The sequence below is a fragment of the Onychostruthus taczanowskii genome, unplaced genomic scaffold (genome assembly GCF_017590055.1).
Source record: "Onychostruthus taczanowskii isolate IOZ18803 unplaced genomic scaffold, ASM1759005v1 scaffold1, whole genome shotgun sequence".
Lineage (NCBI taxonomy): Eukaryota > Metazoa > Chordata > Aves > Passeriformes > Passeridae > Onychostruthus > Onychostruthus taczanowskii.
The window spans coordinates 29,695,884-29,712,371 of NW_024496525.1; the positions used below are offsets into that span (position 1 = coordinate 29,695,884).

General features: G+C 41.1%; 1 protein-coding gene across 1 annotated transcript; it reads left to right on the top strand.

Moving 5' to 3' along the window:
- Positions 1-3,767: 3,767 nt before the first annotated feature.
- DLK1 (delta like non-canonical Notch ligand 1) lies at positions 3,768-14,902 on the top strand. The gene is made up of 5 exons (XM_041398074.1): positions 3,768-3,895; positions 4,693-4,756; positions 5,189-5,319; positions 9,765-9,906; positions 14,161-14,902. The coding sequence occupies exons 1-5, from the start codon at positions 3,826-3,828 to the stop codon at positions 14,900-14,902; spliced, it is 1,149 nt and encodes a 382-aa protein (XP_041254008.1). The 5' UTR covers positions 3,768-3,825.
- The last annotated feature ends 1,586 nt before the right edge of the window (positions 14,903-16,488 follow it).

Here is a 16,488-nt window from a genome sequence, read left to right on the forward strand (position 1 = left end):
GGTAGTCCAAATTAATCAAAGTTATTTCATCCCATTAAGTAAGGTGGCATTTGGTTTATGGTTTCTTTGTTACACTTCTGATAGCCTCAGATTCCAGCTACCAGAGTTTTCACGGACCCTCAGGAGCTGTAATATCAATTAATTGCTTTGTGTTTCTTGTCACTGATGCAGATTCTCCATCCTCAGATGTTGCGGTTCGTTTTGAGGTGGGGCACCCCGGGGATGTCCCCGGAGGGCCCCCTAGGCTGTGAGCTGGCTGGCAGCAGCAGGCAGGCAAGGAGACTCCACACGGCTTCTGAGGGTGCTGATCAGATGAAGGTTTATTTGGGGTCCCAACCCCGGGTACAGCATGGTTACTGAGGGAAAAGGGGGGAAGGGGGAGGGAGGGGGAGCCTCGGGGAGGGAAGGGGCAAGAGGGGGGAAGAGGCTGAGAGAGAGGAAGGGCTAAGAGCCAGACTGATCCCCTAGCACAGCTTAAGAGGGGAATTGAAGTGGGCGCGGAATCAGACTTGGGCCAATGGGATTGCAGATACAGGAGGGTTCAGGGCAGGACCACAGGCATAGAATGTACCATACATTTCGGAGGGGTGAGACAGAGCATACCATTTAAATAAAATGGAATACAACACTCAGATTCTTGCAATAATGAGATAAAAATGTGGTTGTACTTCTCTCCAGTCAAAACGTGCTAGAGTAGTAGGCAAAGATACAGGATACAGGTACAGGATCTTGGGAGTACAAGAACTCCTAGCCAGGACATAACTTCAAGGATTTCTTGTTGCTTCTGCAGTTTCAGACTTTGCAAAATTCCTTGCACATTGCTGACCAGAAGCATGAAGAACTCTGTTTCTATGCTCAATGTACAAAAGGAAGTCCTTGCCAAGTTTAATTCTCAGTCTCAATCTGCCTTTTCCAATATTCCAGTCCTTGAACATGTTTCTTATTCCTGTCTAAGAATGAAGGATAGTTGCATGCCACTTTCTTGGAACAAATGCAGTATTTTATTAGTTTCTGGACAAGGATTCTTAAAGACTTTTTTCTGGATTCAGTTGTTGCTGTCAATTTCTTGGACAATTGATGGCCCTGATTCCTATAATCAGTTCCAAAGGAAATCTCCCAAGATTTCCATGAAACTGTCTCTTTCCCAATAATCACAGTAAGGAGCTCACTAGACCAGTGCTTCTCAATCTGTACTCACCACTTAAGCAAGGTGAAGAAATTAGTAAGTCTTTACACTTTGAATGATGTCCATACCCAGACATCTATTACATGAGATTCTTTCCTTTCCAATTTCTAATGGAAAGACCCAAAAAGGTAAAAAAAAAAAAAAAAAAAAAAAAATTAAGGTTACCCTGAGTAGAAATCACTAAGATCTGAAACATAGAACACAGTTACTACAATTTTCAAGAAGTATTGTGGAGACGATGGAGATTTGGATCAGAGTACTTTTGGCAGTAAACAAGCCAAGTAAAAATGATTTTCAGCTTGGTTTGCTCAGATGGAAGGAGGGGAGAGAAGAGAATTAGCCTGGATTTATGGAATACTGAGTTTCTGTTTAGAAATTATTTTTGGATTAGTATCTGGGCAGATTCTGTTCCAACAGATAGACTCTAAAACAAAATGATTATGACCTCTTCGAAAAAAAATTAGCAAGTTTTGTTTAGATAGCAGTTGAAGAAAGTAGAAGATATAGGAAAATTAAAATTTTTCCTATTATCAGCAATCTGAGGCATCCCTGAGACATAGGAGAGTAAGAAGTAGAGTTGATCTAAAAATTAGGTCGTTTTTGCTTAACAGTGTATCTATTAAAAAAAGCCTGAAAAGCAAGACGTGTGCAAAAATTGAAGTTTGCAATGGCCATTATAACATTGTACATAGCATTGTGAGAAACAGATTCTCCTGATGATTTTTTGCAAGATGTCATTTTGAACAATACAGCAGGTATTCAGTAGTTATCTCAGAAAATAGAAGAAATGTGTCATCATGTGTCAGAACCTCTATTTACAATGCAAATTAGAGAAGATAATTTGACATTGATGAGTGTATGAATAAAACCTATTCTACAGATTCTTTACTCTTAAGGGCTGAAGAAAGAATAAAAGGAGAAATTTCTAGGATAGAAGCAGAAAGATTAAAGCCTTCCTTTACAAGTTGGTCGTGCTAATACTGGAATATCACAGAAATCACAGAATGCTTGGAATCCTTTTAACTACCCAGGTTATCTCTTGGTCCAAAAATGCAAAAAAAGGTGTAAAGTAGCAGGGATCTACACCAGCAAGCAGGGAACTTACCACCTAAGGGAAGAATAAGCAACCTTGGACCTATCACAACCTGAGTGTGTACAAATAACTAAGAATAAAAGCAAAGTGAACACAGAGCTGCTAATATTTACCCTACAGAAGCACAGGCTCACAGAAGGGCAGAGTAAAGGATTAAGCAGTCATCATTAGCACTCCACATTCTCTAGAGTGCCACTGACAATACCCCAGCAAGGCTTGGTCTGGTGAGCTACAGCAAAAGCTGTGAGGTAATCTTTTCAAAACAGTAAATGTTTCAGTAAAAGGAAAGCAAGACAAGCAGAAAAGGCAGGGATGCAATCTGTGCCTATGGAGTCAGACGGGCATAGCTTATCTCAGATAAGCTTCTGGAGGATCTCGAAGAAGCAGTGTCTGCTTCTCACTCCCTGAGTGTTCTCTTTTAACCCAACCCTCATTTTCTAGTCTTCCTTTTCCTCTCCTTCACTTCCTCCATTCTTGTTTAAAACTAAAAGGCAGCATTGCTAGCAGCAAACTTTTTCCACCTATGTGACATTGCTGTCTTGAAATACCACTGCATGGACAATCTGAAGGTAATGAGTCTTTTCCAGGGTGCATTTTCAAGCAGGTAATCTTGAATTAGCCCATTGTAGTTTTCTCACCATGGTATAAAGATCTCTAGTTGTTTCACATAAAGGCAGGCAAATTAGTAAATGAGGTCTCAGGGAAGAAAGCACTGCATCAGCAGGCAAAAAACAGGTCCCTCAGGAATCCTAAAAACCAGGCAGAACTTCTTTAAAATAAAACAATGAACTAGAAGGAACACAGAGAATAAGAAATAACCAGTCTATTTCCTTAAGGGACAGCACAAAGGAAGAATAAAGAGACACAAAAAAGAAATGTACCGTCACAGAATAAAATGCCGAATTTAAAGTGCCTTGTGGTAAAAGTAATGTTTTTTCTTGATATTTTTTTTTTCCCATGACTGCTAAAGGTACACTTAGGGGCGTTTTGGTGGGGTCTTTTTTGAATTCTCAAGCCTCAGAAACAGAACTGTACTATACTTTCCCTGCCTTTGCTGAGTCTTTCCTGAAAGTGTTGGAGCTCTGATGGGAATGACTGAGAATTCTTTAGCCTTCTGAAGACAAGCCCCAAATGAGGTCTTTGCGGACAGCCACACTAAGTTTCAAGGAGACCAGAGGCGTGCTTAACACTCCCCCCGCCTCGCCCCAGACCTCCCTTCTCCCGCTCCCCTACAGGATTCCTCCCTTCGCCTGCGGCAGGAGCTGAGCTGCTGGAGGTGCTGGAGCAGCTGGAGGTGCTGGAGGTGCTGGAGCAGCTGGAGGTGCTGGAGGTGCGCGGCTCCCCTTGGGCGGCGCTGGCCGGGGGCTGCCCGGCCCGGTGTGCCGCTCCCTGCCCGCGGGTGGAGGCGGGCAGCCCTCCCCGCCCTCCGTCCCTCCCTGCTCCCGCCCCGTTCCCCGAGCCCGGCAGCGCTACGGGCGGGGGCTGCCGCCTTCCCGGCCCCGCGTCCGCCGAGCCCCGCGGGGAGCGGAGCGGCCCCGGCCCGGCCATGGGGCTGCGCGCCGCCGGCATCCTCGGCTGCTGCTGCCTGCTGCCCCTCGTGCTCCCCGCAGCGCCAGGTAAGGCCGGGACACCGGCACCCTCTGCTCGCGGGAAGGCCAGGCGACTTGGGAAAGTTTGGGGAGCCCTCCCGGAGTCCCTCGGCGGCAAAGGCATCGCCAGCCCTCGCTCCAGCCGGAGATGCCGGTGTTCTCGGGAAGCTTTTCCTTGGCAGCGGGCGGAGCGCGTTTCTCCTGGCGTTGGCGCAGGGTGTCAGGGGCTAGCGGGAATCTTTCAGAGGATGCTTGGTGCAAATGTTTAAGCAAGCAAACAAACAAAACAAAAACCGCGACTGAGGTCTCTTCGCCGTAACTTGCGTTATTTATGCATGATTTAATGAAAATGGTTATTTTCATCCGATGTAGGGTTGAATTGAATTCAGCACTTTTACTGTAAGTAGTTTGAAATGGATTTTTGGTTTTTTTCTGACTGAAAGTACTTCTGTGTTGCAAGTAGTTCTGAAACAATGCTTATGGAGTGGCATGTCGTGAAACAACATCCGTGAATCTGCTCTGACATTGCCCCTTTAAAATGGTGTGTAGGGATATTGCATAGACTTTTCGTGTGCTAAAGTAACTTTGTATTCTTTTGTGATTAATTCTGTATGTCATTTCACTTGCCCTATAGCAGCATTCTATAACACGTTCCAGATTAGGTTAATTTAAAATTTTACTATGCAAAAATGTATCTGAAGAAAAAAGAAAAGGAACATTTTGCAGTCTGAGTTCTTTCAGAACATCCATAAAGTGTACAGGATATGATGTGGCGGTTTTTGTGCTGATTTTTCTGGTTTGATGTTATAAATCTCTTCTTCCAGGCGTGAACTGTAAAGCTGGCTGCCATCCAGAGAATGGATTCTGTGAATTTCCCAGTGAATGCAGGTAAAAAAATCTGTCAGACAGGGATGTTAGCACAGGAGTGGTCAGCTTCAATAATTCGTAGTCCTGGTAAGAGAGATAGAAACTGAAATTGTTTGGTCTCTGAAAATATGGAAGTGTAATGAAACAGCACTCTATTAGGATACAGTAACTGGAAAGCATGGATATTTAGATACCTCTTTAGTTTACTTTTTCCAGTATGAAGTATTTATATTGATTAGTTGGGGGGGTTTTCTTGCTGAATGAAATTGTTTTCTTCACATAAACGGCTTCTAGTATCCCAGAAGCACTGATGGTATGCTTTTGTTCAAATAGTACAATTTGGTGTGCAAAAGTTTATTTATTGTGCATTTGTGAACCAAAAAGGGGGGCATCCTTGTAATTATGTTTATTAAAAATAAACTCTGTTTCTGTCTTGTTTTTTATCTCTTTCAGGTGTCAGCCTGGCTGGCAGGGTGCACTTTGTAATGTGTGTGTTCCTTTCCCTGGGTGCTTGCACGGCAGCTGTGCCAAGCCCTGGCAGTGCATCTGTGAGGAGGGCTGGGTTGGCAGCCTCTGTGACATAGGTTTGCACATCCTTTTCTCTCCTTGAATGAGTGAGGGGAAGCAGCCCCATCTGGTGTTGGAGGCATGAAAAATCCTTCTGGAGAACTAATTCTGAAATGTTGAATGTTAGCTCCAGATAATGAGGAGGTTCTGGGCAGCAGCACATAAACCTCGAACTTGCATAATAATTTAGGCAGAAGCAATGCAGTCTTTTTTGTAATTGGGCATATATGTGAGCCAAGTGTAAATTCATTATATTTTAAACAGTAATTATCAGGGACAAGGCCAACAAACAACAGCTCCCTTCTTGTTGTGCAAGCCCTTCTAATCAAAATACAAGTTATCTTGTATATATTAAATAATTTTAAATATTTACGTAGCACATTATATATCTATGTATATGCTATTTTCTTGGTACTTGTTGAAAGGAAAACATTGTGCTTATTTTTTCCTTTACTTAACCCAGTGATGATTCAGTGAAGTAACACTACTATAACTGAGAACAAGCTCTTCCTGAACAAACTGCCATTTCCCCCTCAGGTCTGAGGGAAAAGCACAGCTCTGTGCCAGTCAGAATCAGCCAGCTTAGCATGAGCAAGCTGAAGACTCAGGTCTGAGGGAAAAGCTCTGTGTGCACGCTCTCACCCTTTGCCAGTCAGAATCAGCCAGCTTAGCATGAGCAAGCTGAAGAATTGGCCTTTGTTGAGATGGTTTATTTTGGCTGACACAGGCAAAAGTTCAGTCAGAGAGATCTGATGGGATGGAAACCACATGAGCATCCAGGAGCAGGCACTGCTCAGCCCACACAGCTGCAGCTGCGAGAGGACGAGTGTCCAGGGCCTCGTTTTCTCTTCATGCCTTTCAGGCTTTTGTTGCTATATGGCTTATAATTTATAGAGTATGCATGAGATCTCCAATACATAGCCAAAGTGGAGATAGATGACAGATTGAACTGCATAAGATTTTCAAGACGACTAAAAGAACAAGAAGGTTTTAGGTAGGTCACGTCTTTGCAGTGACATGGAATTTAGTGCAAGGCTATCAGGTATTCATTTACTCATCAGGTTTTGCAGCCTGTGCTCACTGACTGCAAACATTAGCAGAGAGAGGCTTCCTAAAGTCACTCCTGGTATGTTTGCAGGAGCTGTGCTAGCAGTGCAGACATCTGTGGTGCAGACGTGACTCTAAACTCTCAGATGTTGTTCTGGACAAGTCTCACAGATGTCTTTGTACCTGAGACAGGCACCAAGATTCTCATTACAGTTAATGAGGAGGAATGAGTCCTTCTCTGATCTACAGTCAGAGATTTCTAAAGCTACACAAAACAATCTCCCCTCTGCCACCTTAGGAGGCTCGGTTCTTTTGCTTATCACTGAATGCAAAGTTCCACATTTTTAAAGGTAGCATCTTCACAGCTACTTCTAAAAACTTTAATTGTATAGCTGAATTTTTTAGTAATGATATATCTTTGCAATTCTGAGCCTTGCAATGTTTCCCTCTTGCAATTGCTAATTAGGATGCAAAATAATGCATTGAAAATTGGACCCACATCTTTATGAAAAACATTAATTTAACACACACTCATTAAGGTAATCCTATAATACCAAAAAAGGTATTCCTTGCTTAAGTGCAGGAACTACTCTTTCTCTCAACACTCAGAGTCATCGCAGAGTCTTCTTTGCTGATTTGAATTTAGATTTGAATTTAGATGAAGAACTGCCAAGAATTTTCAGCCAAAAGGATAACTATTTTTTCATCTGAAGAAATGTTATGTTGATAGTCTTTTATCTCAGTGGGTTTATCTACTTTAAATGCATTGTTTGCCATAAGGGATCAAGAGAAGGGTGCTCCTCCTCTTCTTCATGCTATTGGAAAGTTGATAGAAATTGTTATCCTGACCCAATAAACCACTGAAACCTCAAATGGACTATTGCTCAGCCCCTGATCCCATCATCCTCTGCCAAAAGCTGGTGTCAGTTTCCTGCCTGTATAAAGTCATTACAGGTAGTTGCAGTTAATTTACAGGTATCATTAAATGAAAGTTGGCCAGTTTAGGAAACAGTAAGGAAAAACCTAGAATGGAAAACTGTGGAAGGATCTGAAGTGCATTGGCCACTATAAAAAACTGAAATATTTCTAAAACAGAGATAGAGTCTGAGCAGTTAATTTGCTTGCTAAGCATGGGAGGAAAAAAGATGATTTGGACTGGTGATGATACCTCTTCTCTTTTGTAGAAAAGTAAGTATATGGGTATGATCTCCTTGGCTTTAATCATGGAACTTCCTTTCTGGTGTAGTTTTAGATCACCAACTGGTTTGCTAATGCCTCTGATTGCATAGCTGTTTTTAATACAGGCAACCTGGTTCTCAGTTCAGGACAAGAACGACCTTCCTAGTAATTTAGAGACATGCAGGTTATGGGTTGGGCTTGATCCACTGTGAACACATAGGGCAGAATCAGTGGTAGCATTTGTGAATATTATTGCAGTCACATGGACAGACAAGGCACTTGAAGGAAAACATCTGTGAGTTGGTCTTGGCATTAACACTGCTGGTTAACCAATTGGAGCCTGTCCAACTGGCTCCATGATGCCATGGCATCTTCTCATCTTGTGGAAACACAGCCTTGAAATCCAGTGTGTGAACCAGGCTGCACAGCACAGAGTTTCCCTCTGCAGCTGATATACACTGCACAGTGCAGGAACCACATCAAACACTGACCATAACAAAGGGAAAATCAATTGAGTCAATTTGATTCCAGGACAAAAATGAGAGCCCAGTCAGAGTGTTTGATCCAGCTTGCTAAATCAGATCTGTCAGCCTGTCACCCCTGGCTGTGCCTACACAGTCGTGTTAGCAGGTCCACGACCTCCTGCTGGAATCCTGGCCTCAATTGGGCTCAAGAGCCAACATGCAGTGTGAGCTGGGAGTAAATTGTCCTACTTGTCACCAGAGTGCTTTGCCAAGGCCACATGTTGGCAAACTCATCAGAGAGTACAGGTGGAGTCTCTAATGCCTGTGCTATGAATGCATGAGGCAGGGGCTAAAAATGTTCTGTGACAAACTACTACTGAGCATATCTTCCTCATGAAAACACTCAGTAATCGCTTCCTGCACTGCAGCATGAGAGCTTCGTTTGATGGAACTATTAATTATGGGTAATATGATTGAGGCCACTCATAATATATGCATAAGTGTAACATCTTGTTTTTTTGCATTTTCATCTGTTACCACTTGGTGGTTGTCCTTATGAGAGGTAAAATAAAATAGAGAAAAGGGGATCATTGAGGCTATTTATGTATTATGTTTTAAAAGAACCTGATACAACACCCTTTTAAGATGTGTTTTAAAATTAAATGCCTGACATAATTAGTGACAGTAATGTATATATATACATACCTATTCTTATATATATATATATATATATATATATATATATTTCAGAGAGTTTCCATGCACCTGCATCAAAGTTCATGTTTTCTCCTCCATCAAAGTACACTCTTTATTAGCTGCCTTTAAAGTCTGTGAAAATAGCTGGCAAACAACACTGCTTCAAAAATAATTCAAGATTATTTTGGTCCTAGTGAAAATTGGAGTTTTCACTCAAAGTGCATGCTAAGTCATCTTGCAATGGGAACAGGCTAATGCATTAGGAAATAGAATTTTTGTCCAGGGAAGATTGTATTTGAAAGCTAAGGCTGTTGTTTCCTGTGGTTAAAATAAATCCCTTTTCATCTTCTTAGAAAGTGTGTGTATGTATATGTGAGGCATCAGATACCTTCCAGTCAGCACTTCTCTGCAGCAGCTGCAGTAGCTTGCTAAAATATGCACTTGTTTGTTTATTTAGTTTTAATTATTTTAAAATTTCAGTAATCATTTGAGTGGGAAGTGTCTCAGCAGGGCAATTGCAAAGAAAATGAGATGTGTGACTTTGGGTCCAGACATCATACAGCTCTGTGTTCTGGTACAGTTATATAAGGGTTGAATGTAGCCCAGCCAGAAGATGAAATTTTAACAGATTTTTTTTGTAAATTGCTGATCCCTGTTTTTATGAAACATTTGTTCATAAGCACATAAGGATATGGCCAGGAAGCAGGGAGAATTCCCCATTCCTGATTGCTTTATCAGAATTCTGTTCATAGAGAAGCCAAGATTGTGAAAGTATGGCTAGGCTATGCAGAAGTTCTTTGTCCCATAGTAATATTTTATTTCTAATACTACTTATTTATAGAATGGAGCAATTCAAACACATATTGCAGGCAGGCGCTAGAAGGAGAGAAATAAGCTGAAATTGTTGCAATACTTGAACAATCTGAACTCCATTTTAACAAAGGGGGGGATAGATCGGAATTTATAAAATGCAGGATGAAGTATTGTCAAAGTTATATTTTGTTTGAAGTATTGTATACCATTTACTAACTCTTTCTCATTAGATTAATCAAGCCCTGTTGGGTATTTTTAAACAGATATTCACCCATGTTCAGCAAAGCCCTGCACCAATAATTCAACGTGTATAGAGACTGGTGATGGAGGATATATTTGTCTCTGTGCCCAGGGATTTACAGGAAAAAACTGCCATCTCAAGAAAGGACCCTGCATTATTAATGGGTAAATATTGATTTCTAACATGCATTTAAAATCTACGCTTCTATTATTCAGAATTCTTTGATAAGTGGAAGTGTTAAAAAACACAATGTTTCTGATAGTTGCTGATATTATCAGACTTTACAAATCTAATCTATTAATATTTTAAAGACTTAACAGATTATCAGTGTGGCTTTCAGTGCACAATCTGAGTACTAAAAATGCTAATTTGCATATTTTATTGTGGTGAATTTATGCCTTCTCATGATTTTCACTAACAAACTTGAGGTGACTCCCATCCTGTGTTCTCACCTCTAGTGAGGGATAATTTATACACAGCACAATAAGAACAGTAGTTAGCACAGAAGCTGTCTGCATGAAAACACCTAGCCCACCAGTCTGTCCTTTTTTCTTAACCAACATAAAATAATATGGTTATAATAATAGTTAACTGAAGGAGACAGTCTCACTTCCATCAGAGCAGGGAGACCTTTGCTCTCTATTCTTTAAAAGAAATGGGACATTAGGAACAGCAGTAGGCTGAGAGAGGTGATCCCTCCCCTCTGCTCAGTCTTGCTGAGGCACATCCAGAGTGCTGGCTCCAGTTCTGGGCTAACCAATGTAAAAAGGACACAGCCATACTGGAGTGAGTCCAGTGAAGGGCCATGGATATGATTAAAGAGCATCTCTCCCATAAAGGGATACTGAGAGCTGGGTCATTTAGCCTGGAGAAGAGCAGGCTCTGAGGAACTTGTCCATTGTGTATGGGCACCTGATGGGGGGAAGCAAAGATGACAGAGCCAGACTTCTCACAGAGGTGCTCAATGAAAGGTCAAGAGCCAATGGGCACAGGCTAAAGAACTTCCAGGAAAGTCACTAGTAGAACTGCTTGAAATAAGGAGGACCTTTCAGTGCTAGAGAAAGTGTGAATTTGGGATTCTGTTCAAATCTTGAAGCATCTGCTGTCTTCTAGACTTCTCATCAAAGTTCTCATCAAAGTTCTGATCCCATAAACATACAGAATGTCTTTATGGTGGATACAAACTTGGTAAACCTATCACCCTAAAATCACAGTTTTCTTTTAGGAGATTGCCTTCTTGATCTCTTGCTCTATATGGATACGCTCTGGTTTTCTTTTTGCTCAGTGATAGATAATTATGAATATTCAAATCTACCTTATGACTGAATCTTCCTGAAGACTTGTAGACTCTTGTTTAAGAAATATTAACACCTCTCACTCTCTTTGGCAAGAATTGCCATTCTTTCATGACTTCATGTCAGTAGAATTTTTTTGTCATCACTTTTATTTGGAAAGTCAACCCAGAAAAAACTCGCACAGTTTTTTCTGGGTTGACTTTCAGCCTCTAAGATAGCTACTCTGATTTGCCTATTTTTCTTCATTGACAATGAGGAAATTAAAGTTCCTTGAAAGAGCCATAACTCACATCCAAGCTACTTGCCTAGTATGGGGAATGTGAATAGGTTTTTCTTATTTTCACCTGTAGACCAAATATTTCAGTGTGGACATATATACTAGTTATCCCAAAAAACAGGTGAGTTCCAAAAATACAGCATCAACAAAATAATACAGATTAGTTCCATGTACTTCTTTAAACACCTTATGGTTTTAAGTTGCTGAAACTCCTTTTTTTTTGTGTTGGCGCTCTGGTTTTGGACTGAATGCTGATGAACTAGCCTGGAAATCATGAACATTTTTTTCTCAAGAAAGCCACATACTTGAAAGGATGATTATTTTTCTCTAGGAAGCTGTCTTTTTCAGGAAAATTAGCAGCAGGCACTGCAAATCTGCATTTAATTCAAAAAGACAACTGTTGTCAGCATAAGCACTCCATGTCTGCTAATAATAATTCACAGTCCACCAGAGAGTGCATCCCACATCGCAGAAAGAGACTTCATCAGATGGTCCCCTTTCATTCACATCTCAATTCCTCTCTACCTCAGTGGTGATGTTAAAAATGTTGATATTACTGAGCATTGCTGATGGCTTCTTAGTTAATTTTCACAGATAGAACCAGGGCAATTCTCAAATCAAAGTGTTTATTCTAGTCTGTTTACATATATCTGCATTAGTGACCTCTGTGTGATGTTTTGAGGTTTCTGCTTTGAAGCAGAGCAGTGCTTTCTAAAAGAAACCAGACTATCTGGGAAGCAAAGAATGGTATGGAATGCTTCCTACAACTAACCCTTCATGTACTACACCTTGCTGTGTTAAATGCCAAAAATGCAAAGTAGAAGAATTTACTCAAGGAAATTATTATTAAGGCTTTATTTATTTAAACATATTTAAAATAGACAAATGCAACTCAGTAATAAATAAAGAAAAAATTCAAAATTCTGCATTTTCCCCTTAACTCTTTTTATTTCAATATTTTACATTTCTGAAAGTTTCAGAAAAAGGTTTGCACTTAGGTTCTCCAACAATTTCTTCCCATTTCCCTAGAAAGTACTGAGATTCAACCCAGCCATGAAGGTTCAAATTTCTACACATTTTCATATCCAAACCAGCTTGTCCAATTTTTCGTGGGACCTGTAAAGCTAAGGGAGAGTGCTATGTTCTCCAAGACAGCCATAACCGCTGAAGGAATGTATAACTCCAATTTCCGTATTTTACTTAAAAAGACATAGTGGCTGGTTAATATGTTGAAATTCCTTACCTCAAGTTGTCACTAACCACGTCTATGTCAAATACTGCTCCCAGACTTCCAATATGTTCTTTTAGTGCTTTTTTACCCAGCCAACATCTAAAGTGAAGAACAGTACTAGAGGACAGAGCAGTTAATGTGGAAGCTGCAGAAAACAGACAGATGATTCCTCTGCCAGAATGTTCAGTCTCTCCTGATGGGTGGCTGCTGAGTGTTTCAGCCCCCATGAAGCCAGAGGTGCTTGGAGCAATCTCTACCAAAGGTAGTCCCAGAGCAATGGTGACTAGCCCAGCCTTGTTATGACCAATGATCAGGGACCATTTGTAGTCAGGAGCTTATACCTCTTTCACAGTCATCTCATCCAGACATCAATAGATCTTGTAAATCTCTGTGTCCCACCATGGAATTCCATAACAGCCTGTTGCTACTGTCTGCTATATATGTGAAATGTCTGCATCTAAAGCTGTGATCTTCATTACCCCTGGGACTTTGCCCTGAAAGTGGGGGGCCTTAAATAACAGCTTGGACTTTTCAACTGTCAGACAGTACTGTGCTATATGTCTTCTTTCTGAATACATAAGTATTCAGAAAAGTTTTGTTGTCAAAGAGGCTCATCCTAAACTTTGCCAAGTATTTTTCATATTTTACAAAGTGAGTTTTAAAAGCTTTGCTGATGTGTGATGAACTGCCATGAAAGTTTGAGGGTTTGAGGTTTATTTGTAAACCTGGGACTCAGGGACCCTTGTCAGCCAGCAGGGACAGCTAAAGGACCAAGTGCACTCTGCATAGATCCCCTGAATTGACACATTTGTGCCAGTCAGTGGGTGGCCTCATCTTTTGGCATCACTCTCAGTAAGGCACAGTTGCATTCTAAAGAGAGAAAAGATCTCTCAGTTAATACATGTCACCTAAAACATAATGTCAGGCTACTAGTTGGGAAGTACTAAAAGAGTTTGTAGGAATATTCAGTTTCCTATGGTCCTGCTGTCACATTACAGCTGTCTTTGTCCAGGCTGAAATTCACTCATTGATATTTGTTATTATAATTATATCTATCCAAAATTTTAGCTGAACAAGAGTTTATAGGAAAGTATCTGTTTGCTTCTAAATTTTTTGTGTAATGGAACACAGATGGGCAGAATAAAACCAATCAGCTTTACACCTAGCTGCTATGGCACTGTTTTGCCCTGCCAATACAATATATAGATTATTTTAGGAGTAATCAGGTAGAAAGGAAGTAGTCATGGCTGCTCATATCTTTGTTCTCTCTTGTCTAAATAGTTGCTCAGCTAAATAGCTCCATGCATATAAAAATAGTGAGAAGCTTAATTTGAATAAATGTTTGAAATATCTTAAAATCCCTTCACAGCTCATTGGGTTGAATTTATATACTGGTGTACAAATCCTGCCCAAAGGGTCAGCAGCAGATATTATAATCTGTATTGACAAAGCTGTTGAACAAACTCATTCTTTATTCAGCTTCACTGACTTCAGTGCATTTGCATTTGGAATTGGCTCTTCTAAAGAAAAACCAGCTCTTTTTATTATACATAGTGTTTCCTAACAGTTTCTACCTTTAAACTTCAATTTTGTCTCTGTGTTTGTATGGTCCTAGTTCTCCCTGCCAGAATGGAGGAACATGCATTGATGACAATGGTTTTGCACCCCATGCTTCCTGTCTGTGTCCTTCTGGTTTTGCTGGCAACTTCTGTGAAATAGATAGAGACGACTGCGAATCCAGCCCATGTGAGAATGGAGGAACATGTACAGATGTTGGTGTGGGTTTCAGCTGTTCTTGTCCCCATGGCTATACAGGAAAGCTCTGCAGCAGCCGTGTCACTTTCTGTGCAAGTGGCCCATGTGAGAATGGAGGGACTTGCAGCGAGCATCCCCAGGGAGGGTTCGAGTGCATCTGTAAACCAGAATTTGTTGGCGTGACCTGCAAACATCCCAGCAAAAACACCAGCCTCTCTGGAATGAATATGGAGACAAAGCATATGCAGAATTATAAGCCACCCTCAAAAGCTCACCATAGATCAGTGCATCAACAACAAGAAATCCTGAAGATAACAGTGAAAGAAACAATTCAAAATGCAGATCCCTTACTGAGTAGAAGCCAGGTGATATGTTTTGTTGTGCTGGGCTTGCTTACGTGTCTTGTTGTATTGGGTACAACCGGGATTGTTTTTTTTTCAAAATGTGAAATGTGGCTTGCTAATGCCAAATATAGTCATCTCCTGCGCAAGAAAAAGAACTTTTTTCTGAAGTCTAACAATGGGGAAAACCTCTCAGTTAATATTATCTTCCCAGAGAAGATCAAATTGACTAATTACACTAAGAACTACACTGCCATCTAGGCCCTTGAAAGCCAAGCAGCATCTTGCAACTTTTCATAGCAATATGTAAAATTTATTGCCTGTGTTTGGCCTCAGTATTTGTGTGTATATTTGCTGTAAATTGTTCTGAGTGACAATGAAGAAATGTAATGTATCTGTCTTGCTAAGGATTTTTTCATTCCTTAAAATAAAAGGTGAAAAAAGAAAAAAAAAACCAACAGGATTAAAAAGCAAGGAATGTTATTTTAATTTCTCTTCAAGGCAGCTACTTTTTGTAAAATAAAAAATAACTTATCACTGCAACTGTATTGCAGCTTTTTCGTCTTGTGCACAGTTCATTTGGCAAGTACCTGCAAATTACTCAGTAATGCTTTTTGTTTTTTTTTTTTTTTAATAAACAGCAGTAAGGGCTACACTGGTTTATTTATTCATTTCTAAACCTTACTCTACAGCAAAATCTGCAACAAGTGTCCATGCTGAACTCTTTTGCCATCTGATAAAGGCTTTAAAATTGTAACCAGCAGGAGCAAATTCACACTGATATCTCACCTATTCTGTCAGTGTTGCTATTTTTACATGCTTATAAAAGAGATTCTATACAATCTTAGAGGTCTTTGGGATATTAATTTCAGGTTAAAGGTCTCTTGCTTGAAAACCTGCATCTATAAATTGTTCTATTTATCTATTTTAAAATGTTAAAAAGGTGTTCAATGTCTTTCTTTTTAGAGACCTAGCAGAGATTAAAGGATCAGATTCTGACTTTTCTATAAATACTCCTTAAAGACCTCTGCTGAGTGAAGTATCCTTCATGACTGTCATAGGAAGAAAGGAAAATATGTCACGTGTCACCTGAAATAGGACAGCTGCTTTTAATCCTTCACTTCTGCTTTTTCTGACACATTTCAAGGAGAGAACAAGGTTTTCAAGAATCAAAAGCAGCAGTGGCAAACAGGCAAAGGGTCGTGAAAGCCATAAAATCAGGGGCCTGAGGGCAATGAGAACTCTTAACCTCCCTGGGGAGCCTCGCCTGGCGCTCTCACCCACCTCCTGCCCGCAGGACCATTTTGGGTCAGCCCAGTACTGCTGCTTGTGGTCTGAGCTGTGCTGTGGCCATGCTGGGCTCCACCTCTGCCTGCACTTGGACTCCCCGCTGTAGCTAGCCCATCTGCTGAAAGGACCCTTTGGACTTTCGGCTCCAGCCCTGTCTCTGGCCCTGTCTGCTTCTCCTGCTGCCAGGAGCCCAGGGGTGGCCCCGGGAGCTGCTCCATCCCCTGCTGTGTCTGGAACTGCCGGTGGGCCCCGTTACCAGCACAGCTCTGGACGTGCGAGCCTGTGCTGTTGGTCAGGCCGCGGGTCCATCTGTCCCACCCTGGGCATGGCCCTCCTGGCCCTCCCAGCTTCTTTTTCTAAATGGCCAGACGACACTGACTGCTTCCTGGAAGAAAAACAATCAAAAGAAAAAAACCCACCAAAACAACAAAACCAATCACTTGCAGTGCCTAAAGGTGTCTTTAACTGCAGGTTTGTAACAATTTATTTCCCCAGCCACCCTAGAAAGGAATGATTAGCAGCTTCTCAGCTCTCATAACTATGCTATTCCCAAATCC

Bases quoted from the DNA above. Each gene is read 5' to 3' on its own strand.
- DLK1 (XM_041398074.1), top strand. From the start codon at position 3,826: ATGGGGCTGCGCGCCGCCGGCATCCTCGGCTGCTGCTGCCTGCTGCCC. The intron at 3,896-4,692 runs GTAAGGCCGGGA...CTCTTCTTCCAG, and splicing joins CGTGCTCCCCGCAGCGCCAG to GCGTGAACTGTAAAGCTGGC. The intron at 5,320-9,764 runs GTTTGCACATCC...ATTTTTAAACAG, and splicing joins TGGCAGCCTCTGTGACATAG to ATATTCACCCATGTTCAGCA.